This window comes from Hyperolius riggenbachi, chromosome 9 (genome assembly GCF_040937935.1).
Source record: "Hyperolius riggenbachi isolate aHypRig1 chromosome 9, aHypRig1.pri, whole genome shotgun sequence".
NCBI lineage: Eukaryota > Metazoa > Chordata > Amphibia > Anura > Hyperoliidae > Hyperolius > Hyperolius riggenbachi.
Genome location: NC_090654.1, coordinates 191,218,448 through 191,245,056, shown reverse-complemented (window position 1 = coordinate 191,245,056; position 26,609 = coordinate 191,218,448). Strand labels below are relative to the sequence as shown.

The 26,609-nt window shown below is 42.5% G+C and overlaps 2 protein-coding genes across 3 annotated transcripts in view; both read left to right on the top strand.

Moving 5' to 3' along the window:
* The window catches only part of LRIG1 (leucine rich repeats and immunoglobulin like domains 1), a 151,691-nt gene that overhangs the window by 70,093 nt on the left and 54,989 nt on the right, over positions 1-26,609 (top strand). For both annotated transcript variants that reach the window (XM_068253823.1, XM_068253824.1), the window contains one exon: positions 5,930-6,004. In XM_068253823.1, the coding sequence (XP_068109924.1) occupies positions 5,930-6,004 (75 nt within the window). The remainder of the gene's footprint in view (positions 1-5,929; positions 6,005-26,609) is intronic.
* On the top strand, positions 18,053-26,081 carry LOC137532349 (uncharacterized). Its single transcript, XM_068252757.1, has 3 exons — positions 18,053-18,789; positions 19,144-20,822; positions 25,941-26,081. Exons 1-3 carry the CDS (start codon positions 18,336-18,338, stop codon positions 26,079-26,081), a joined length of 2,274 nt encoding a protein of 757 aa, XP_068108858.1. The 5' UTR covers positions 18,053-18,335.

Sequence of the window (26,609 nt, the reverse complement as noted above, 5' to 3'; positions counted from 1 at the left end):
AGTCCATGTTCAGAACTAATGTACCTGCACAGTGCATTGCTGACAACTTGGACTTGATTGATAGAGGAGGTCGGTCTCTGCACTGGCGGGGACCCCGAACCGGCGGCTGCAAGTGGAGATGCTGCAAGATGCTGGAGGAAGCCCCTGGTAAGTATATCATGGGGCAGCACATTCTGCTTGATAACTCCTTTAGAAATCAATATGGCAGCCTTCATAGCCCTCTTGCTTCAGTTGCCCTTTAATGTTTCATGGGATTGAGCATCGGTACAAATAACTGTATACTTTTTTAAATCAATGCTTACCTGAGGAAATTTTATGCGTGCTCTAACACCAAGTTTTAACCCTAGCAAATCTGGCTCAATTGGCTATTCATGAGGCAATGCTCATGCAAATATGCATTTGCTTTCGCACGCCAAACTATGCAGGGTCAAAAAACGAATACCGCAAAGCGGTCGCCCTGCGGGAATTAGTTCATGCCACATTAGCACTATCCAGGAGCGCCACGGGGAGGCTTCCCAATGCCCCCATACAACCGGGGGACCGCGGGGTTCCAGGCACTCTCACCGCCTGGGAACCACAGCAGCACCCAGAAGGGGGAGGCTGGGTGGCACAGGCGTCCCCCCCCCCCCCCCCCCAAGCGTGGCCAGCGCCGGGGGGGAGCCGTCCGCTCCAACCTCCCAATATTAAAAACAGGCACTTACCTTAACGCCATTGCGTTCTGCTACATGCGCATTAACTTGGGGGCACCACATGAAAAAGGAGTGAAGCATGGGTCACCCGAAGCTTCAGAGCTCAGGGTTGGCTCTTTTTATAAATCAAACCTGAAGTCCTGAGACAAAAAAACTCACTTCAGGCTTGATACTTTCCTTAGTAGAGGGAGGGTTCTCAATAGCATAGATCCTTACCATTCCTCTTTCCGGTCCGTCATTCCAGCGCTGTCTTCTGGTATAGCTGCTGGCTCTTCGGAACTGCTCGTCTCCCCAAGTAGTTCTTAGGGCAAGTGCATCCCTACTGGTCATGTGTGAGGAAAGTCCGTGGGGTGCATACATGCATTCAATTTGATTAGTCAATTTCCAGTATATATGTAGTATGAAAGCTCACCTCCACAATCTATTCATAGTATTCACAATCTGTCAGAGCTCATTACATGTATGTGGTAAAATTGGGCAATCAAAATAGGGTGTATGTACATATTTTACACTCCATTTAATTTTCTGTAGTGTGGGGCCCATTTCATTAAGCATAGCATCCTATTAGGAATAATATTTACCACATACCTTTTTTTTCTTTAAAATGGTCCCGGCGTGAAGAGGTTACTCACTGATGACACAGCTGGGTGTGGTAGATCAAGTTCATGAAATTATTGTTCAGTAAACTGCTTGTTATTACACCATTGAGTTATTTAACATATATAGTGCTGACACATTTACACAGCACTTTGAACTTGCAGTCTCATTATAGGACCTCACATTCTCTATGACCTTTATATAGATTACTAGCTGATGACCCAGTGTTGCCCGGGAATGTATTTGGCTGGACAATGACCATGTTTGTGAGCTTTCAGGTCCTTGGCATGAGTAAACAAATCTGATTGGCTGCTCGTGGCTCCGCCCTCTTTTCTGAATTTGAACCCCAGTGACCCAATGACCAACTGTACCAGGTTTGAAGCTTGTGCCATTAACAGTGCACGAATGGCAGCAATTGTAATATTACCCTTGAAAATCAACAGGTGAATATTGATTGGCTTCTCTAGGCTCCACCCACTTTTCTGAATATTAATTCCAGTCACTCAGTGACCAACTGTGCAAAGTTTGATAACCCTGCCATTAACAGTGAAGAAGGGTGTAGTTTACATTTTCCCAGGGAAATCTGTTTTTGACTTAAAGCATTGTTTGTAACCTTGACACACAGTCACTCAATAACCAAGTTTGTGAGCTTTTGGGTTCCTGGCATCAAAATTGTGTGAATGGAAGCAGTTTACCCAGCAAAGAAGTCTGATTGGCTGTTTGTGGCTCCAACCATTTAGTGAATTTGAACCCCAGTCACTTAATGACCGACTGTAGCAGGTTTGAGGCCTCTGCCATTAACAGTGTAAGAATGGCAGCAGTTTCAATATTCCCCTTGAAAATCAATAGGTGCATTTTGATTGACTGTTGTAGGCTCCACCTACTTTTCTGAATATTAATCCCATTCACTCAGTGGCCAACTGTATCAAGTTTGAGAACCCTGCCATTAACCGTATAAGAATGGCTGCAGTTTATATTTTCCCATGTAAAAAGTTAGTTGTTTTTGGCTCCACCCACTGTTTCTAACCTTGACATGTAGTCACTCAATGACAACGTTTATGAGCTTTGGAGTCCTTGGCATTAATAAGTTTCATTTTTCCATTGAAATCAAACAAATCTGATTGGCTGTTTGTAGCCCGCCCCCTTTTTTAGAATTTAAACCCCAGTCTCCCAGTGACTGTACCAGATTTGAGGCATTTGACATTAAGAGTGTACGAATGGCAGCAATGTAAATATTCCACTTGAAAATCAATAGGTGAATTTTGAATGGCTGTTATAGACTCCACCCACTTTCCTGAATATTAATCCCAGACATCCAGTGACCAACTGCGTCAAGTTTGAGAACCCTGCCAATAACAGGATGGCTCCACCCCCTTTCTGAATTTGAACACCAGTCACCCAGTGACCAACTGTACCAGGTTTGAGGCATCTGCTATTAACAGTGTAAGAATGGCAGACATTTAAATATTCCCCTTGAAAATCAACAGGTGAATTTTGATTGGCTCTTGTAGGCTCCACCCATTTTCCTGAATACTAATCCCAGTCACCCAGTGACCAACTGTGCAAAGTTTGAGAACCCTGCCATTAACAGTGTAAGAATGGCTGCAGTTTATATTTTCCCAGTGAAATGTTTTTGACTCCGCCCACTTTTTGTAACCTGGGCACACAGTCACTCAATGACCAAGTTTGCGAGCTTTCAGGTTCCTGGCATCAAAAATGTGTGAATGGAAGCAGTTTATCCACCAAGGAAATCTGATTGGCTGTTTGTGGCCCCCCCCTTTAGTGAATTTGGACCCAGTCACCCAATGACCGACTGTAGCAAGTTTGAAGCCTCTGCCATAAACAGTGTAAGAATGGCAGCAGATTCGATATTCCCCTTGAAAATCAATAGGTGAATTCTGATTGGCTGTTGTAGGCTCCACCCACTTTCCTGAATCTTACTCTAATTCACCCAGTGGCCCAGTGTTCCAAGTTTGAGAACCCTGCGATTAACAGTCTATGAATGGCTGAAATTTGATTGGTTGTTTTATACTCCACCCACTTTTCCAGGATTTGTAACCTTGGTAACCAAGTGACCAACTGTGCCAAGTGTGGGAACTCTGGCTTAATTACTGTGAGAATGGCAGCCTTTTACATTTTTTCTATTGACCTGAACGGGTGAAATCTGATTTGCTGTTTGTAGCTCCGCCCAGGTGTGCAGGGGGGGGGGGGGGGGGCGCGAGACCCCCAGAACATATCATCCCAGGTAGTGAGGGATCTGTATACCAAGTTTCGTTCAAATCGGTCTAGCCGTTTTCAAGTGATCACGGCACATACATACATACATGCATACATACATGCATGCATACATGCATCCGATTTTATATATATATATATATATATATATATATAGATATAGATATAGATATAGATATAGATATAAATATAGATATATATAGATTTGGGAAGAAGTCCTCTACCCCACCAGTACTTTGGGTTTTCAAATGTTGAAGTACAGACTGACCAGCAAGCTCATAGTGAACCAGAACTCATTGGAGTGTGTAAGGGGCTACAATGGTCCAAAAAGCCCCTTTACTAAAATGCATGGAAAACAAAAGTTTGTATTTTGTTTTCCAAATGTTGAAGGAAACTACGGCACCCGTAGGGAACTCATGCAGACTCTGGGACAAGATGCAGTGTCCTTGACAGGAAACAAGGACCGGGGGTCTCTGCAAGTTGAGCGTATTAAAAATATGCCCACCATGCTTACCGCCTAATCTGTTATGTAATGCTTTTTGGCACTATTCAAGTTCAAATTTTTGTCTCTTATAGGGGCATTCTGAGTTTATTGATGTAACTATATCTTATTTTCTGAAAACAATGTTAGTCCATGAGCTCTAGTTGGCCTTTATTTTGATTCTCTGTGACACCTAATTCTACCCAAGGGAACTATGTAAAAAAAAACTTCATCTATGACCTAAAATTACAAAAAAATTCCCTTGTTTTAGAGATGTCCTCTATGCACCCCTGTGCTTCAGATAAAAGCCATTTTTTCTTTCATTTTTTTTTAATCGATTTTCTCAAAAACTTAAAAGTCCAATTTTCAAATTTTCTTTTGTCTTACTCCCATGGAAACAGAGAATCCATGTCGTTCATATCGGCGAGTCGTTCGTAAGTCGGGGACTACCTGTATTTTTAAAACAAAAATATTTATTTGATTTTGAAATCTAAATTTCCTCAAAAACTACAGTCTTTTTGTAAAAAAAAAAAAAAAAAAAAAAAAAAATGTTTTGACTTGACCCACAGACTCAAATTACACATTTTTGGGCCGAAACTATTGGCGGGTTATTTGTAAGTCGGGTGTTCATATGTCAGGGACTGCCTGTATTACACCAAAAATTAATGTTCATTTAGATTGTATTATGTATGACCATGCTTACTTACATGCGTTTCAAAGAAAATCCATATTTATAAGACCACAAGCAGTGGAAGCTTTACAGAGAAAGTAAAGACTGAGATTTACATTCAGTGGCATTTGCCATTAAACTGTCCATAGTTGTTTGAAAAGACAGATTTGCTGGACTTAAATCAGAATTGCATTGACTAGTAGACACACAGCAGGGCAGTGTTATATTCTCTCTTCTGTGCGAAAAGTCACTGTGAACATTTTTACACAGAGCCGCATGTCAATATTCAGAGCCAGTAAGGCCCGGTTCACATTAGCGGTTGTTTGCCAAACGGACCGGATGACCTGACCGGATCCGGACCGGATCCGGATCGGAACCGTACGGTTCTGATCCGGATCCGATCCGGATCCGGTCAGGTTGCATCAGGTGGTAATCAGGATGCGATCCGGATCCGTTTGGCAAAGTTAACGTAAAAAAAAAAAAAAAATGTTGGGGTCTGGGAGGTCAGCAGAAGGGGGACCTGTGGAATCAGGCCCTCTGCTGTTTAGCACTCACCTCCACCTCCGACATGCTGCCAACATCCTGCCAACACCTCCAGCTCGTGCTGCTCCACTCCAAAATGCTTGCCCATGTGTCCCCAGCCAATATCGCCGCAAAAATCCGCATAGGAAGTGGGGTAGAACATCCGGATTTCTCAGCCAGTGTGTTGTGCGGCCTCCGGTTCCCATTTGTTTGTATTGGCCGGATGGTGCAGTCCGGCTCCGCCCCGGATACGGCTGCCGGAGGGGCCGGATGAAAAAATAGCGCATGTTGGAACGGAGGCCGGAGTCCGGATCCGGCCCGGATCCGGTCCGGCTCCGGTTCTGCAGAACGGACCCATGTGAACGGACGCATAGGCTTTAATTGCTATGCCGTGCGTCCGTTCCGTCCGTTCTGCAGGCGGTGCGGCTCCGGCACGGCGATTCCGGAGGGCCACCGCAAGTGTGAACCGGGCCTAACTGGTGCATGCTGGAAAATAGCAGTATCATGTGACTAGCTATGCAGTGTGGTATAGGTGTGGAGAACAGGTATTTGTCTGTATAACAAATTGAGTGTCAAATTTGCACATACGGCTTTTTAACTGTTTATTAACTTGCTCAGATATATATAGCCTGTGCCTGGTTCAATTCATTCAACATAAGCTGCATGTGAATTTATATATGGAGTTGGATTTTGCCTAATTGTATGTAATTTTTATTTTTGGTCTTTTATTATCAGGCGACTGGAGTACAATGAGCTGGCATCCATTCCATCTTTGGGATCTGCTGCCCCCCAAATCATCAGCCTGACTCTGTAAGTTGACCTTTGTCAAACCATGTAATCGGTCTTTGTTGTCTGTGAGGGTTTTTATCATGCAAATGTTATGATGTATTTACAGTGTACACCTTCATTAACTTAAGATTTATCCTGTACAAATGTCTAGGTTTAAGTATTCTGTAAAAAGTCACTTTTCTAAGATAATTTGTAAAATGGCACTAAACTCCTTTTCTGTTTTTCATGAGCAAGTTACCAAGGTTTCTCTAATGCTGGGGATACACGGTACGACCCGATCGACCCCCGCCGCCGTCCACATCGATTCCCACGGGCGCTTCCTTATATTCCGCTCGACTCCCCGCTATTGTCCGCCTGCGGGGATCGAGAGGGGTCATCGGACCTGTTGGAAATTATCAATCGAGCCATCAGCAGCTCGATTGATAAGGGGGAAAACGTACCGTGTATCCCCAGCATAAGAGGCTAAGTTTGTGGGGGAGTTGGGTGCTTCTTGTGATTTTTCCAGAGATGCTTAAAAATCTGGTTAAGGGTGGCCATACAAACAAAACAAACAAACACAGAACATTTATATTGCGCTTTTCTCCTGGCGGACTCAAAGCGCCAGAGCTGCAGCCACTAGGACGCGCTCTATAGGCGGTAGCAGTGTTAGGGAGACTTGCCCAAGATCTCCTACTGAAAAGGTGCTGGCTTACTGAACAGGCAGAGCCGAGATTTGAACCCAGGTCTCCTGTGTCAGAGGCAGAGCCCTTAACCATTACACTTTCCAGCCACTACATGGTACAATCTTTCATTTTTTTTTCCGATTAGATAATTTAGTTCGATTATTCCTTTAGATCGAATATAAAGATTTTTCCAACATGTCCGATCTGATTTTTCTCGAAAAAACGGGATAATCGTTCGAATTTCTTGATCGGAAAAAAGATTATTTTCAACTTTCATTGGATTCGATCATTTAGATCGAATAAACGGGATAATCGAACGTTTTTATTGTACCATGTATGGCCAACATAATGGAGAACCCAGTGCTAAAACCACAGGATACATTTTGTAGCAATGGACAATAAATCCTCACATGACTTTTAATTTTAGCAACATTTCTCTTCCTTGTATAGGAATGATGTTTGTGCACCTGAATTTTGTCAATAGTAGCATACAAATAGAATAGAAAACTAAAGTAGATACATTACATGTAAGACACTTCTAAAATATTCTTTACCATCAAAAATACAGATGAAATTTAAAAAGTTTTTATATTTCAAAAGCTCAAATTCCTATTTTGAGAATTTACAGATGTAACTAGAATCAGCTGAGCTGAAAGAGTTAATAGCAAGCTTGGGCAAGACTGTTGCTTGACACAGCATTAGTCTGCAGTTTTGGCTTGCAAGGGGCTGCCCACAGACAACTGCCGGAGAAGATCACAGCCTGCTGCTCTGGAAAACACCTGGGGAAAGTGCTTCTAACCAGACACTATAAGGGATTTATTTGACATAAAAGCACTTATGGTCAGATATAATCTGCCTTTGCTAATTAATACTCACAAAAAGCTAGGAATTAAGGGGTTTTTAAAAGAAAGCTAGTATTGGCAGTATTCCTCTAACTTCAGATTTCCTGTACGGGCAAAAAAAAAAGACTGCTGAAGACGCAGGAAGATGGATCACAGTGGCGTCGTCCAACCGATGAGCATTCCCTGATTCATATTCCTGCCCGTGGAAACACAAAACGGGCACACGACAGGCATGAAAAGGAGTTCAAACGGTCGCGGCACTTTGCATTGTCATTCGCCTAATCATGCATGCCCACACCGAGAGATCACTGAAACGATCGTCGCTCAAAAAATCACTGGTCATCAGGAGAATCGTGCACAAAATCGCGTCGTGCATACGATCAGCTTTTCATGTTGGTTTGCTCTTGCGTACACCTCCCATTGCTGGAAGTCTCTCAGTATCTATCTAGACATATAGTTTTGTAAAGACCTGCATGCTTCACTAAAGTCTTTGGAGAGCGCTCCTGTATCTGCCCAGGAAGTGCTCGCACTGAAAGACTTGCTTGTTTACTGTCAGTTAGTTACAGAGGTTATTCTTCGTCATAATAGCGTTTAATCCTGCGGCATCATTGATCGGCACTTTCTTGGTGGCCAGTACGCTCACCTTTCTTTCTTTTTTTTCTTCAGTTCAGATTTGCTCACCTGTGTTTACTTTCAGGTGGAAAAAAAAAAACTTAACAAATACGGTTGAGGTGACTTGGCACAGTGGTGTATCAATAAAACTGTTGATATAGCTTGTAGATCTGAGATTGATGCTGGCGGATAGCCACGTTCTCGAGGCTTGGCGTTCTCCTTTTATGTTGAGAAAATGCAAGCATTGCTGTCGTTGTTTGTGTGAGGGTTAAAGTGACCTTTTTACTTTCTCATGCACAATCCAGTAAGCTCAGGTTTGTAAATCAAGAGCACAAAGAGTTAAGAGGCACCAAGATGAATATAAAACTAGGTTTAAAAACCACTAAAATGAAAATGAGAGGTAGGTTACCTCTGTGACGACACTATTTTGATAGAACAAAGATTGATTTATTTTGCACTGTCAGCTCGTTTCGTGGTCTAGGGCCCACTTCCTCAGGCCAATAGGAGTTCTAAAAAAACATTAGATACAAGGTGCTCAGAGCTTTGAACTCGCGCATAAACATATATACATAAATATATATATATAAAAAAAGTGTACAGTATAAATCTCTTGTAAATCAAGAGATTTACTGTAAGTTTTGCTTGACTGTACCTAAAGTGAACCCGAGGTGAGAGCTATATGGAGACTGCCATATTTATTTCCTTTTTAGCAATACCAGTTGCCTGGCTATCCTGCTGATCCTCCGCCTCTAATGCTGGGAATACACTGCTCGATTTTCAGCCATTAAGATGGCTCGATAGATAATATCCGACATGTCCGATCTCCTGCCCGATCGAAAATCGAGCGGAAGATTAGAGAATGTGGACTGCGGAATCAAGCGACGAAACGATCGAGCAGGAGAGTCGAGCGGGAAAAATTGAGCCGTGTGTGTCCAGCATTATACTTTCAGCCATAGACCCTGAACAAGCATATGCAGATTGTCAGAACTGACAAGATTAGCTGCATGCTTGTTTCTGGTGTACTTCAGACACTGCTACAGCCAAATAGACCAGCAGGGCTGCCAGGCAACTGGTATTGTTTAAAAGGAAACTAATATGGCAGCCTCCGTATCACTCTCACCTCGGGTTCACTTTAAGTTGTGCTGGTCCTCCTTTAAAATCGTTATCGGTATAATGAAGTAAATGCAAGTTTTTCTTTTGCCTGTCAGAACTGATGAAGTGAAGCAGAGAAGAGTGTTCATTGGACTAGCGACTGTAGAGAGATTCATTGATTTCACTCTTCTCCCTTATAAACTTTCTAGTATGTACCTGCTATCCAGGGCTGTATCTGTTTGTTTCTACTTTGTTCAGTAAATCTTTCTGATTTAAAGAACAAAAGCTTCGGGGCAGAGGTCAATGTGGGGCGTCAGGAAAGCATTCAAGTAATCTGGTACAGAGAGATGTGCTGAAAATACAGACGAAAATATTACAAACCCAAAATTACATTTCATCGGTAATCGCTTTGTTGGTGCTGCACTCCACTAAACCCATAAAAAACCTGTTTTTGCGTGGCTACAAGCAAAGTCCGAAGATAACTCACTATGGGCAGCACGATGCTGTAGTGGTTAGCACTCTCACCTTGCAGCACCCAGTTCAAATCCTCGTGTGTGTGGGTTTCCTCCGGGCACTCCGGTTTCCTCCCACATTCCAAAAACATAGATAAGTTAATTTACTTTCCCCTAAAGTGGTCCTAGACTACGATAAATACACTGCACAATACATACATAGACATGACTATGGTAGGGCTTAGATTGTGAGCCCCTCTGAGGGATGGTTAAGTGACAAGACAATATACTCTGTACAGCGCTACGCCGCTACAGAAGAAGTCGGCGCTATAGAAATACTAAATAATAACTCCTTGCAACAACACTAAAAAGCACTTGTGATTTTGGAGTGACTTTATAGCAGTCTTTCGCATACGACTCTGAATTGATTTTCAGAGATCTTTTGCTGTGCTATGTGTATTTCTATGAAATAGCCCATAGGATTGTTCAAGCACTTCTTAAACACTGCAGAGTGATGGCAAATAGAAAAACTGTTGAGGTGAAAAGATGCCATTATCAAGCCTCAGAAAAGTAACTAAAAGGCATTTTCATATTTACAATGCTCATAATGGTCACAGACCATAGTTGGCTACAAAGAGATCTGAAGTGAATGACTTGCATTGCTGCGAAGTTCACTCTGTACTGTGGAAAGCCTTCAGTGGGGGACCTTTTTAATCTCCAGATGTGCTTCTGTTATATCTTGTGTTTAATAGAAATTGGACAATTAGCTGTCCCCTGCTATTCAATGGACTCAGCGGTGAAGAATGAACTGCTGACTATTGGGATTTGTGGCAAATACCCTGAAAAGCTTTGGCATCCCAAGCTCCCTCCCTCCACCACCTCCCCAATTGCATTGAAAGAGCTGAATTACAATATAGTTAGGCATGAAGGAAGTTTCTGAAAAGTCCCCATTCGGTCCACTTAAAGGAGAATCTTTTCTGTGCTTTAAATAAGGCTTAAGTCCCATACATGGTCTGTAATTGTCTTCAGTTTCACTGCAGCACCCTCAACTATTAATTCTCTCATCGAGATTAGCTTGTTTTCCACAGTTAGTCCAGGAGCGATTTCAACGGTTTTTTGTTTTTTTTTAGTCATGCTGGTAATGATCACCCAATGTACACTGGACATCGAATTATTCACAAGGTCATTAGACTGCATAGATGGCATGCTTAAAGTGGAAAGGTGGGCACAAACGAAATTCAGCGAATGATCATTTGTTTCCGTTCATTCGTATGAACAATCGGAAACGATAGTTAGGGACTACTAGAGGACGAAAATCTAACCAATTCGATTGTATTATTGACATTGTTCCGATTTTTGTATAGATTCTGTCAGTCTGATCAGATTGGCTAGGAGGTTTTCATCTGTTAAATGTCCGTTTATATGAGAAAGATCGTTAGTCGAATTGCACCTTAACTGCAATGATAAGACAATAATGTAATAATTGTATTAGGTGTAGGTGTTGGTTACTGCTTGGCGTAGATGGGGGGTTAATGTTGGGGTAGGTGGAGGGGTGGTTAGTGGTAGGTGAGGTGGGGGGAGGGGAGAGTTTGTATTAGGTGTAGGTGTTTGTTACTGCTTGGCGTAGATGGGGGAGGGGTTAATGTTGGGGTAGGTGGAGGGGTGGTTAGTGGTAGCTGAGGTGAGGGGAGGAGAAAGTTTGTATTAGGTGTAGGTGTTGGTTATTGCTTGGCATAGATGGGGGGTAGGGGTTAATGTTGGGGTAGGTTGAGGGGTGGTTAGTGGTAGCTGAGGTGAGAGGGGGGAAGAGAGAGTTTGTATTAGGTGTTGGTTACTGCTTGGCGTAGATGGGGGGGGGGGGGTTAATGTTGGGGTAGGTGGAGGGGGGTTAGAGTTACAGTGTGTGGGGGGGGGGGCTTAGGTCATGGTGGCAAATAGTAGAATACTGGTAATATTACATTACAACACTGATATTAATACTATTGTCAAGAAGAGCAGCAGGTGCACACTGTCCTCTCCAGTGCCAGATACAATATAGATGACTCAGCCTGTTTGCATCACATTTCTGTAAGGCCTTTTACAATGGTCGTTACATACATGAAGGTGACATTAGAATGTGTATATTAAACAACTCAAAATGGCACCTATAAAAAAATGATGAAACTGAGCTTCAGGCAAATACAAGGAAAAAAAACATAATTCAGTTATGTATTCATCTAAAATAATGTTGTTGTTGTGCCTGTCTAATTACCCCTCATCTGTGACTAATCACAACTGTAATTTGACCCCTCAGCAGTGTCAGCTGACTGCCACGGCAGATAGGCTAATTTGAAAGCACAGGATGTTACCAATATGTCTGCTTCCATAAAAGCAGGAAGTAGACACACTGCGTATTTATTGCAGGATTTGTATCAGCTGTAACAAAGAAATTATTTTCTTTAAATGTTATTATGCTGTTTCGTATATTTTAGAGAAGAGAGGAAGTTCTGAGTTCAGGTCCACTTTAAGCATAAAAAGCTTATTGGCGATCTCTATATGTAGGTAATGGCTGCTGACTTCTTAAAGGGACTCCGAGCAGTGCAGCAACTATGGAAAGATGCATATCATTTTAAAGAGACTCCGTAACAAAAATTGCATCCTGTTTTTTATCATCCTACAAGTTCCAAAAGCTATTCTAATGTGTTCTGGCTTACTGCAGCACTTTCTGCTATCACAGTCTCTGTAATAAATCAATGTATCTTTCCCCTGTCAGACTTGTCGGCCTGTGTCTGGAAGGCTGCCAAGTTCTTCAGTGTTGTGGTTCTGTGATGAATCTCCCCCCTCCAGGCCCCTCTCTGCACACTGCCTGTGTATTATTTAGATTATGGCAGATTCTCTCTTCTCTCTTATCTTTTACAAGCTGGATAAATCGTCCTCTGAGCTGGCTGGGCTTTCACATACTGAGGAATTACAGACAAAGGCAAAGCTGTTTGCAGGAAGAAACGAGCAGCCTGAAACTTCAGTGCATGAGAGATGCAGGGGGAAAGAAACACACAATGATCTCTTGAGATACAAAAGGAAGGGTGTATACAGCCTGCTTGTGTATGGATGTATTTTCTATGTGTAGACATGCTGTACATCAACCTACTTCCTGTTTTGGTGGCCATTTTGTTTGTTTATAAACAAACTTTTAAAAACTGTTTTTAACCACTTTTAATGCGGCGGGGAGCGGCGAAATTGTGACAGAGGGTAATAGATGTCCCCTAACACACTGGTATGTTTACTTTTGTGCGATTTTAACAATACAGATTCTCTTTAAAGCTCTCTTTCTCCTCTTTCCAATGATATATAAACCGCCACCCTACGCCTTTTAGTTTTCGCTATTTTCGCGATTTAAATTGCCGCGGCCGCGATTTCAATCACGAAAATAAAGAAAACTAAAAGGCGTAGAGCAACGATTTAGGTGTCGCCAGAAAGAGGAGAAAGAGAGCTTTAAAATGATATCCATCTTTCCATAGTTACATTGTATTACACAGGACGACTTTTTCTGCTGAATGGAGCTGCTGACACTGGGGAAAGTGTCGTTCTGTGTAATACAATATAACTATGGAAAGATGGATATCATTTTAAAGCTCTCTTTCTCCTCTTTCTGGCGACACCTAAATCATTGCTCTACGCCTTTTAGTTTTCTCTATTTTCGCGATTGAAATCGCGGCCGCGGCAATTTCAATCGCGAAAATAGCGAAAACTAAAAGGAGTAGGGCGGCGGTTTATATATCATTGGAAAGCGGAGAAAGAGAGCTTTAAAATGATATGCATCTTTCCATAGTTTCTGCACTGCTCGGAGTCCCTTTAATTTGACAGTGCATTTTCAGAGTAAGTTATCCCTTTAAATTCTTATAGCAAAAAATAAATAAATAAATAAATCAAGGCCTGGCTATTAAGAGGATGGAGTTTGGTACTTGATGCTATGAAAAGTTACTAATTACATTACAAAGCCAATCCAAATGTAACCCTCCTTTGGGGGTTAAGGCGCTGGAAAATAGGATTAGGCAGTTCACAAAGGACTAAGCTGCTTTCTGCAGTGTATTTACTGCTGAAGCTAAATCAATAGGTCTTCCCTGTCACTGCAGAGAGTATAAAACTCTATTAAAAAATCAATCTGTTTTACAGGCTAATTAATGTCCAGATCAATCTGCATTAAACTGCAATTAAACAGACTAACTAGATGATACCGATGGATTTTCAGCTCCGCTGACGAGGCGGCAGATAGAGAAGGATCGCCGAACCTTAGAATTGCTTATGTAGAGAACAGTATTTTTGTTTAACAGAGCTACAGGCGGAGAGAGCTGGCTTGGAGGAGTTCATGCTGTGATATGTTTGATTTTACTTGGAATATGTGAGTGCACTAGATTTTATATATTTTAATAAATCGAATGGTTTTACGCTATGTGGAGTCCGTTAGTTAATAGGCTGATGTGAAGTTCTTGCTCCTGTGGTGACCTATCTGCTGAGGTTTGGCTGGGAAGCACCTGCCGGGATGTACTGAGCGCATTTGCTGTCTTATAATTTGGACGGCAGAGTACAAGGTGAGTGGCCACATATGATCTTGTGGGAAACCTGCATGCACTAGGGAGAGTGTATATGTTCCAGAGTTTGGAGGTGATTTTATTGCTGTCTGTGGCTTGTATCACATGGTGAGAACCTGTGAGACCCTGCGGTTTTTGGTGGATACACATACGGATATAGTTTGCAGCACTGGGTGTTGTGGGAAGAGGCAATGTTATAATACAGTATCATACTATGGTTTTTCTTTTTCTTTTCTGAGCGACATTACTGTAAGAAGATTCTGATGTACGTGTGAGCGCAGCATCTTGGAGAACTAGAAGACGCTCCTGACCATAAGACGCACCTAGATTTAGAGGACAAAAACCAGGGGAAAAATCTATACTAAACCTGGTGCATCCATGGAGGGGCATCTTGTGGATTATACCCCCTTGTACCTCTTGTGTCTACCTGTTTTTTCCGGTGTCCCCCATGTGTCCACCTCTGTCCTCCTTGTGTCCTCCTCTATGCCCATTTTGTGTCCTCTGTTTGTCCCCCTGTATCCTCCTCTGCATAGGCACAGTACAGGGAGCCCCCGATATTGCGGTGGGTTGGAGGTTCGTATTAGTAGGCGTCAGGAACTCCCTGCGTTTGGACTATAAGACGCTGTGACTTTTTATCCCCACTTTTGGCTTTTGGGGGAGAAAAAGTGAGTCTTATAGTCCAAAAAATACAGTTTTTTTTTTTTGTTTTTTTTGTTTGTGCTTACTGGGTGTGAGCAAGCAATTATCAGCAGCTATGTTCTGAATCTTTTAACCAGTGGAGCTGGCAGTTTGTGTTGCAGAATTAAAATAATGCTCTTTTTTTGCCAAGAGTGCTTTTTTTCTGTGCCAGGACTGGGGGTTTAAGCATGGATTTGTCCTTTCCTTCCAACTGCTTATGTTTCTTTGCCTGTCCAGTGACTTCCAGCCTGGAATTTAAAATAACAGAGAAAAAAAATCATTTCTGGTCTTAGTCTAACTCACTAAGCTGTGACCTAACCACACTAATCCAGAGACTACTTCAGCTTAATCCAATCCTAATACTTCAAATATGTCATGTTTAGTAGGAATAAAAGGCCAGTGAGTTTCGTTATTGGTAACAAAGGCCTTTACCTCATGTTCTACATTAGAGACAAACTAGTATAATCGAGGTTTAGTACTTGGGTTGAACCGCTTACATGCGGCGCATTTGGTTGCAATTATGACTCTGGCACCTAATCAGAGTCATAATGGTGGTATTTCCAGCGTAGTCTTATTGCCCTATTTGGTATTTGGGATTCTCAAGCTGTTTTGAATTACTTTGCTGTGATTCACTTTGAAATCGCCCGGAGTGCATCTGATAGATATTACTTAACATACCGGCTTTCCCTCCAGCCAAGCTCAGTCATGTGACTCAAAACTTTGCTATACAATTTTTTTGTGTGCGTCTCTAGAATATTAAAGATTAGCTGCAGAAAAAAAAATATTTAGTTTTAGGTTGTAGGGAGAGGGGTTTGAACTTCTTTGGGGTTTTTACCACTGTCTGGGTTATTTGTCTCACCTACCTGAATCCCTCACTTTTTGTCCAGACAAAAGCCGGGAAAATCTCTGTAAAAAGAGAGGCGAGGGTATATATATATATATATATATATATATATATAATTTGTGTGTGACTTATTGCTATAGACAGGACGACTCACTCTGAGGTTCAGCCACTCTGCACTGTAACCGTGATGCAGTGCTCTTGACCAACGAAACATGTTGCTGTTTTTGTCCATAAATAATTTATCTCTCATCACTGTATAAGCAGACAGAGGCGCCAAAAGGATAAAATATTCTAAAATGTTTAAAATGAGAGGAGGCAGAGGTGGACTTGCCTCCTCCAAGCAGACACACGCGAGTGTTGTGTATATTCAAAACAACAAAAATGTATTTATATACTCCAGAAAGTGCAAGTGCAACGCGTTTTGTGGGCATCTCCCGCTTCATCAGGCAATTGAAACTGAGTATAAAACTGTAGGACAGAAAAGGCTGACTCAGTGAGACGTATAGATTTTGTGGGGGACGCATATAGAGGCAACATAGGCCCATGTTGCCTATATATGCCTCCCTCACACTCTATGGTCATCCTAAACCCAGCCCCCTTTTCCCAGAACGTCCTCCTGACAGCACCCCTCCTATGAGACTTGTCTCCCTCCCAAACTTTGGACAGGAAGCTAGAAGATACAAATTTGCATAACAGGCAGGCAGGAGTAGTATATAAAGATGTTACTCACAAAAGGTATTCAGTTGTTTTTCCTGTCCCGGACGGGACGCTTTGAGAGGTCTCCAGGTGCTACTACGTCAGGCGGCGAGTGCAGCGTGCAGCGCGGGCATAGTAAGGCTGAGCAGGGGACTCAGCTGGTCCAGCGCACAGCGTGGAGGAGGCTTCTCCTAGAGATGCGGAAGCTTTATGGCGGCAGGAGCGCGAAACCGGAAGTTCCGGGTGGAAGTGACGTCATGCGCATGCGTCCCGCATGACGAGTCAGCTGACGGCATAGCGGCAGGGGCCGCGGCGGTGTTAAGATTGACTTCAGCTGCAGGTAATTAACAGGGGTATATATATGTGAATGTTAGCCACGATCACCATTGCTGTCGGTGATCATGGAGGACGCTGTAGGCCCTTCTCCTCTGACTTCTGCGGAGTCTGGCGCTATCCCCTCTCTGGTGAGCTGTAATTTTTCAGACTTTGAGGGAGTTGATTTGTAATCATAGGTCCACCTTGTAAGGCTGACAGTCTGTCTTTATTTCTTTTTAGCCTAAAGCCCCAAAAGGTGATAAAGACAAAGACAAGGCTGTGTCTCAGCAAGGTCAAGGGGGACAATCTTCTGGTAGAACTGAGAAACGCTGTGTTATGTGCAACTCTCGCTTCTATTCTTCCTCTACGAAGAAACTGTGCCAGTCTTGTAGAGAGAAGGTGGTAAAGGAGGAATCCCCAGTGGTATTTAAGGACTTGATGGGATGGATGCGGTCTGAGATGGCCTCGGCCATTAAAGAGATAAAGGATTCAGCAATGGCGGAATCTACAGTTCCTTCTACTTCTGCTGCTGATACTGTGCCTGCTCCCTTACCAGCCCCGGTGATTGAGGGGCACAGTCAGTTAGAGGCTTCACCTCATCAGGTTGCAGCTAAACGTAAAAGAAAAGATAATGAATCAGGGGATTCAGATTTATCTGGAGAGGAAGGAGAGATTTCATCTTTGGAGGAGATTTCTGGGGAGGAGGAGGAAAACCCAGAGGTTACTCAGAAGTTTGCTTTCGCACCCAACTTAATGAAAGACTTGTTGTCGGCAATGCAAAATACTATGGGGATAACAGTGGAGCGGAAATCTTTGACCCCCTTGGATCAGATGTACGTGAGTTTGGCGGAACCCCAGAATTGTTTCATCCCAGTCCATTCCTCTCTAAAGTCAATGATTGGGAAGGAGTGGGATGACCCTGAAAGGAGGGCATTTTGGCCCAAGTCTCTTTCTCGTCGTTATCCTTTCAGTCCGGAAGATCAAAAATTCTGGGGTCCGGTTCCCAAACTGGACCCGTCGTTTTCAAGGGTGTCGAGAAAATCCGATTTGCAGTTTGAGAACTTTGGGAATTTAAAAGACCCCATTGATAAAAAGATGGACAATCTGTTGCGTAGAGCTTGGGAGTCAGCATCTTTAACATTTAAACCAGCAGTGGCATCCACGGCAGTGGGACGATCCCTTAAAGCTTGGCTCACGCAGACTCAGTCTAAGATAGCTTCGGGGGTGCCCAGAGAAGAAATTTTAGAGGACTTTCCAGATTTGTTTAACGCTACTAATTACTTACTCGTCTCGCTCCAAGTTGTGTGGTTTGCCCTGTGAAGGTGAACTGTTATTTGGTTCAAAGCTAGACCAGACGCTAGAGAGAACCTCAGATTATAAGAAAAATTTTCCGACCAAAAAGAGAGCTTTTCAGTACAGGGGCCCAGCTCGCAGCGGCAACAAGGAACCTGAGGCAAAGATCCCACCTAAAAAGAAGTGGATTCCAAATAGAAACCAAAAAGGGAAGGCTCTTTTTCCCCGGTCCAACCAACCCAATAAGCAATGACGCCAGTATTCCAGTAGGGGGAAGGCTTTCCCACTACTACGAAACATGGTGCCAGCGGTTCACAAGTCAGTGGCTCTTGAAAATAGTGTTGGAAGGTTACAAGATAGAATTCGAGTATCCCCCACCCCTGCAGTATGTGGTAACTCCACAGCCAAAATCACCAGACCAAAGGAAGGCATTACAGGAGGAGGTTGCTTCCCTTCTGGAAAAAAGAGTGATCCGAGAGGTACCATCCTGCCAGAGAGGCCAAGGGTTCTACTCACCAGTTTTTCTGATAAAAAAGCCTCAGGGAGCCTTCAGATTTATTCTAAATTTAAAGGGGTTGAACAGGGCCGTAAAATACAGGAAGTTTCGAATGGACAATGTGAAGTCTGTAATAACCCTGTTGCAAAAAGACTGTTTTCTAGCTTCTCTGGACCTCAAAGATGCCTACCTGCATGTACCAGTTCATCTAGAGTCCCAGCAATTCCTAAGATTTGCAATTCACCTACAAGAAGAGGTAAGACATTTCCAATTTAATGTGTTACCTTTTGGGCTAGCTTCATCACCTTGGCTGTTCACAAAGGTGATGGCAGAAGTTTTGGCAGTCTTGAGGTGTAGGTCCATTAACATCATTGCTTACCTAGATGATTTATTGATTTGGGGTAATTCTTTACAGTCTGTAAGTGATCAGGTTAAGATATGCATTGATAGTCTAGAGTCTTTAGGCTGGTTAATTAACTGGTCAAAATCGGCGCTAATACCCAGCCAATCTATGGAATATCTGGGGTTTATTTTTTCCTCCCGCCAGCAAAGAGTATTTCTCCCAGAAAGAAAAGTTTCGGCAGTACTTAATTCTGTTCTTTCTTTTCAGAAATCAAGGTCCATCAGTATAAGAAAAGCCATGGCACTTCTCGGTCTGTTAAGCTCAGTCTTCCCTGCAGTACAATGGGGTCAATTCCATGCCAGGAACCTGCAGTTGTGGATACTAAGGAGCTGGAACAGGAACATTTCAGCACTAGAAAGGAAGATTCTGATCCCATACGGTGTGAAAGTGTCGTTAAACTGGTGGCAGGAACTGTCTCACCTATCGGAAGGCCGCATGTGGTTTTTTCCAGTACAAAGAATCATAACGACGGATGCCAGTACGTGGGGGTGGGGCGCTCACATGGACTCTCTACCAGCACAAGGGCAGTGGTCCAGGGCTATGGCAATAAGATCCTCCAACAGCAGAGAACTGGAAGCAGTATGGAGAAGCCTTCAATTCTTCAAGGATCAAATCAATCAGTGTCATGTCCTGATCAGGTCCGACAACAGCAGTGTAGTGGCTTACCTGAATCATCAGGGAGGAACAAGAAGTCGTCGGTTGTGGTCTCAGACAGCAAGGATTCTGCATTGGGCAGAGAGCAACTTAACATCCGTCAGAGCAGTTCATTTGAAGGGGACTTGCAATGTTGTGGCAGACTATCTCAGCAGGTCAGCGATATTACAAGACGAATGGTCTCTGAATCCAGAAGTATTTGTTCAGATCAGCCAGGCATGGGGCACCCCTGCAGTAGACTTATTCGCAAGGAGACAAAATTCAAAGTGTCTAAAGTTTTGCTCCCTGTATCCAAAGGACAATCCGTGGGAAATAGACGCTTTCTCGATAGAGTGGCGGTTGAACCTGATGTATGCATTTCCCCCAATACCTCTGATATCAAGGGTTCTGAACAAGATTATGCAGGACAGAGCACAAGTAATTCTCATAGTACCTTTCTGGCCGAAAAGACCGTGGTTTGCTCTGTTACAGAATTTAGCGATGTGTCAACCAATAATGTTACCAGTCAGAACAGATTTGTTGTCGCAGGGCCCAGTTCTTCACCCGGACTTCAAGCGTCTTCACCTTTCAGCATGGAGATTGAGTGGGGAATCCTGAAATCAAAGGGGTTTTCAGATAAACTTTCTGAAACGTTAATACAATCCCGCAAGAAGGTGACGAGGCAGATTTATCAGAAGACATGGAAAATTTACTGTGAATGGTGTACAAGGAAAGAGAAGGATTCTAGACTTTCCGCCTCAGCTCTGGAATTTCTTCAGGATGGATTTCAGATGGGGTTAAGTTCCAGCACTCTTAAAGTTCAGACAGCAGCTTTGAGTGTATATTTAGAGAGAAGATTAGCTCAGGAGGAGTTTTTTCTTCGTTTTTTTCAGGGAATTAAACGTCTCAGGCCTGTGGTGATATATAAGGTGCCCCCTTGGGACTTGAATGTGGTGTTACAGAGTCTTTGTGAACATCCCTTTGAGCCTCTGGATCAGATTCCAGATAAATTTCTGACGTTGAAAACGGCCTTTCTTCTGGCAATCACCACAGCCAGGAGAGTCAGCGAACTTCAGGCCTTATCCATTAAGCCACCTTATTGTACCATCTCGGAGGATAGGATTACTCTACGTCCAGACTTTGCATTCCTTCCTAAAGTGACTTCAAAGTTTCATCGATCTCAGGAGATCTTTCTGCCATCATTCTGTGATAAACCAACTAATGAAAAGGAGAGGAAGCTTCATTGTTTGGATGTTAGAAGGTGTATCCTTCATTATCTTGAAAGGACTGCATCTTGGAGAAGATCAGATGCCTTGTTGGTGCTGTTTGCGGGGAAATTCAAGGGGAGGCAAGCCTCTAAGACATCAATTGCAAGATGGATCAGACAAACTATCACCGCGGCTTATCAGACTCAAGGGAGGCCTTTACCGACCTCAATTAAAGCTCACTCCACAAGAAGTGTATCAACATCTTGGGCAGAGAGGGCAGGCGCCTCGATAGAGCAGATTTGCAGAGCGGCCACCTGGTCCAGCCAAAATACGTTTGTCAAACATTATAGACTAAACTTATTAGCCAATACTGATCTAGCATTCGGAAGAAAGGTGTTGCAGGCAGTAGTCCCTCCCTAACTTATAATGTTCTTGTTTATCGTCTCATAGGAGGGGTGCTGTCAGGAGGACGTTCTGGGAAAGCCAAGCTTACCTCGGGTAATGTCTTTTCCAGTAGTCCGAGTGACAGCACCCCTCCGGCCCACCCTAATAAAGGGCATAATTAAATTAATCGTTTCAGCAGCATTTGGTGTCCGTGTCTTTTTTTATAACTGAATACCTTTTGTGAGTAACATCTTTATATACTACTCCTGCCTGCCTGTTATGCAAATTTGTATCTTCTAGCTTCCTGTCCAAAGTTTGGGAGGGAGACAAGTCTCATAGGAGGGGTGCTGTCACTCGGACTACTGGAAAAGACATTACCCGAGGTAAGCTTGGCTTTTTTCTTCTTCTTCCACCGCCCATTCCACTTCCCCTTGTTCCCCACTAACTATTTCCCCCCCCTATAGACAATATTGAATATCTGATGTTCTATTTTGAAAAAGATTTTGTATGCTCATATTATGTACTTTGTCAAACTCTATACGTCTCACTGAGCCAGCCTTTTCTGTCCTACAGTTTTATGCTCTGTTTCTAATGCCTGATTAAGTGGGAGATGCCCACGAAACGTGTTGCACTTTCTGGAGTATATAAATACATTTTTGTTGTTTTGAATATACACAACACTCATGTGTCTGCTTGGAGGAGGTATGTCCACCTCTGCCTCCTCTCATTTTAAACGTTTTTAGAATATTTTATCCTTTTGGCGCCTCTGTCTGCTTATACAGTTCCTGAGTCCACCCTTGGTGGAGGGGTGTTGCCCCTTATTTCCGATCTACAGAGAGCGACTTCTTAATCCTGAGTGGGGACAGGTCGAATCTCTTCACCTGCTGATATAGTGGTTACCTGGACGGTAACCCATGTTTGTGAGTATAAATAGATACTTACTTATCATATCCACATACCAGTACATACTACACTATATTGGTACATACTACACTATATTGGTTTCTCGGTGTCTCTATTCTGTGTTCCCTTATTATCACTGACTCTCCTGTCTCATGAGGCAAGTACACTACCTTACACTACTTTTTAGTATTTCTAGGGTTCAAAGATTGTTTTTCCTTTTCAGTACCTAATCAGTAAGGAGTCCTTGGGCAAGACTCCCTAAAACTGCTACTACCTACTGAGCACTCCCCGACTGGCTACCGCTCTCAAACGTTTTGTAGCCTGACAGGAGAAAAGTGCTAAACAAATGTTGGAATTATAATTAGTATTATTTATAGTTGCTCTATTGTAACAAATACAGAGATCTGGATGGCAAATCGCCTGATCTGCACAGTTGTCCTAGGAGAGTTATATAGAAAGTGTTAGATAGCCAGGACATCGGCACTGCAGCCAGATATCGACCAAGTTTTAGAGCAAGTCTGTAGTGGCAGCCTCCATACATCTCTCACAACTGTTCCCCCTTTAGCCACAGATGCTCTATTTCTCGGTAGCAGTCTGCAGGCTGATTTCAGTGGTGGCCAGAAGTAACTTTTGAAATCTCTTGGCTTGGGATGTCCATCGGCGTCAGCACAGATGACATCATAAACATTGCATGTCAAAATAAAAGCCCGCCTCAAGCACTGAAAGGTGGCCGCGCAAGTGACTCAAGACGTCGGCAGCTCTGTTTTGACAGCCGTCTCTTGTTTCATGGAAAATATCGGAGAAAGTCAAATAAAACAAAAATTCTTTTATCATGGCTAGGCGCTTGGATGGCTTTCAAACCCAGATGTCAGGTCAACAGACGCTGAGGTGCTAAAGGTGCTTTTATTTTTAATACTGATTATAATGTCCAATTACACAGTTAAAAAGCCATTTTCAAGCAACGTTTAATGACTAACAGACTTCGACATGAAGTAAGGACAAATAAGGCCGAGATTTTACTCCGCCGTAAAATAAATCAATTGCAGGTCGTAACTCCACAATTAATTTTGTTCTGTGCTTTAAAAATACTCCTTTTTCGTTTTTCCTTTTTTTTTTTTTTTTATAATAAAAGATCATGATCTAAATATATCTTAGTAAATGCGTGGGGTCATGTCTTTATTAAACAGCTTTTAATAATCTCAGCCTTTTAAAATAATGTGCCTTGCTGTTTTATTGACTTGCCTAATCTTTTGAGTTTTTTGCAGTGAAAGATATGTATGAGAAGTCAATAAGTTATAATAACCGTACAGGAATATGACAATAATATGCGAGTTGCACTTTGGTCTCATAAATGTTATTCATCTGAAATGCTACAAGGAAGAAAAGCGTGAAATGGAATGCAGAATAATTAATAAGATTGACAAATGTGGCATGGGAACGATTTCTGTACAGTTGCTTGACAAATGGACCCTTCAGGGTTTTTAAATAGAAGTTAGTGAGACATTTAAAGGCATTTTATAACACTCATAAAAATATGTAGAAATTTTCACAAACTGGCAGAACTTGAAAATATTCCCGCCATTTTGTATGCTGAAACCACACACAAGACAGTTTCTGCTCCTCATGAGCTAATCGCACCACATAAGTCCCCTCTGGCCCTCACGCATAGACGTTACTGATACAATCTGTCATGTTTTTATTTCCATGTTTTCAGTGTCAAAAAGTACAAAGGAAACTCAAATGTATATACTGTTATTCCAAGAGGCCTACTGAGCAAATTGGCCTCTCTTTGCCTGTTTACATGACTTTGTGTTCTGAAACACTGAGTGGATTTCATCTTCATACTTGAAGTACAAAGAAATTGCCCATAAGCTAAAGACTCCATTTTCTTTTTCTTTATTGAATTTACTATAATATTTCAGTCTAGAGGTATGTTTAAACTAGAAACGCGATGCTCTCTAAACAATTGCTCATGATTCTTTTGATGGTTAATTTGATGTTGGTACAGATGTCCCCTGTGCCTAAATTACTGCAGATGACTAGCAGTCAGCCTGACTGGATACTTCCCCTTTACATAGCACAGCGCATGCCACCCATAAATGTGCATTACTGTTACTGCCTAGCTGACGACTGTCAGCCCAAATGAACATAAATTATTGTTCTGGGCGTGAAAAAACTGGTGTATGCTTCACCTGGTTTGATCCATAATCTACCTTGTTTCTAGAGATCACCATGTAGTTGATTCTGGTCATCTTGGCTTGTCAATAAAATGAGCATGAGGACTGCGTTCTTTATAGTTTGGTTGCCCCTTAGCTTACCACCTCTCCACTTTGTATGCAGGTGAGCACTATAAAAAAAAAAAAACCTCCAGCACCATCAGTAATGCGATCCAATGTTCAGATTTTGCACACTTTGCTGATTGCAAGGGTACCTTGATTATTGTGAGATTATTCTGGTGCAGTTTGAATTTTCTCAAACTGCAAGCACAGAGCATGCTACTTTTTTTCCCTGCATTTGCCTTAAGGTCAATGAGAATGCAAGAAAATTGCATACTAAATTCCAGTGTCTCCAGATTTTTTTGATATTTTTTTAAAAATATTTTTACAGATTATTTCCATATACATTGTGATGAGCAAACGAAAGAGTACAGCCTAAAAGGCAATAATAACAAACAAAACCCAAAACTGTATCGTCATATATTGAATATAGTATATTAAAAGTAAGAATTCAACATGTGATATGGTTTAACAATTATGAAAATCCGCTTGTATACTTATTATGCATCTTAGTTTCTTGTAAAATTAAATTAATCATGTTGTAAACCCCTTCAACTGGATAAATGCTGATGGCAGCCACCAGTACATCGTTTTAGAGAAATAAGAATTGGAAAAACGAGAGAGCAACAGAAGGAAAGAAAAGGGGTGGGGCTTGCCAGGTACATGGGCCAGTCAGAGAGCTTCTATATGCCAATGGGCAGGTTGTTAGAGAGGTAAGTATTTATGGGAGGAGTCAGATTTATCCTGTTGCCTCAATTCATTTGACATAGGACAACATAATGGTGTGCATTTTTTAATTCACAGGAAAATCACGTTGAAATGCACAAAATACACTTGGTGTAAATAGAAAAGATAACAATCCTATCACAGTGTATTTGCAATTACGATTTTCAGTGGAGAAGGATCCAAAGATGCAAATAGTAGACAGAGCGTAGATAGACTATTGGTCTGTAAGAGGAAACCTGGTTAAGGCTGTATGTGTACGTTCGGTGAAAAGTCTGTAACAATAAAGTGAAAATGTTCTGCCTTAATTTATTAATTTAAAGGGATACTGTAGGGGGGTCGGGGGAAAATGAGTTGAAGTTACCCGGGGCTTGTAATGGTCCCCCGCAGACATCCTGTGCCCGCGCAGCCACTCACCAATGCTCCGGCCCCGCCTCCAGTTCACTTCTGGAATTTCTGACTTTAAAGTCAGAAAACCACTGCGCTTGCATTGCTGTGTCCTCGCTCCCGCTGATGGCACCAGGAGCATACTGCGCAGACCAAAGACCATACTGGTCTTGTGCAATACACTCCTGGTGACATCAGCGGGAGCGAGGATGCAGCTGCGCAGGCGCAGTGGTTTTCAGACTTTAAAGTCTGAAATTCCAGAAGTGAACCGAAGGCGGGGCCGAAGCATCGGTGTCTGCGGGGGGAAATTAGAAGCCCTGGGTAAGTTCAACTCATTTTCCCCCGACCCCCCCCCTACAGTATCCCTTTAAGCTATACTGTTATTTCTGTGCGAGTTACTCTGCTTCCATCTATGGTCAAAGTGCATGATTTAGTACCAGAGCTTTCTATGTTGCTGATTCTGGCCTCCTGAGTTCATGAATGTTGCCAGAGGATAGTCCTTGTTTTTGGATGGAATTCCCACCTGAACAAACACAACATCTGCAGCCGGCCTGAGAATCTGTCCAGCTTCTCCAGAGAAGCTCTGACTCAGCACTTATGTGAAGAAGTCCATTTTTTTGGGATATTATAATGAAGTTGTCTTAGATGAACAAAACCCAGAAGGCCATCTGATCCTAAATTTAGCAGATGCACACCCAAGTTCTTCCAGGTTGGCTAGACTTGATGTCCTAGCGTCTGTGAAACATAAAATATCACTAGAGGGGTGGGTACAGTAAATTAATTTTTAATTAATTATGTAACTGTAATCTAATTGAAATAAGACTTAGAGATGTGTGGCAGTGTAATCCAGAGTTCAGCGTCTCCCAGCCCAGTCCAACTCCAGCCAATCCAGCCCAACTCCAGTCCCGAGTGTGATCCTCGTCCTTGTTTGTTTATCTGTATATAGGCTCCTGGATTGGCTGATGATAAAGAAAATGTTTCGGGTCAGGCCACAAAGCAGAAAATAAATCAAAGAGCAGAATAAAATATAAAAAGGGGTGCAAATAAGCTCTTACCTCTTGTAAGCTATCACACAGGTATGGGATAGATGTATTTATGTAGGGGATAGGACAGCTAATTGACCCACTTCTTCAGGTATAAACAGATATAGTGCGCAGAC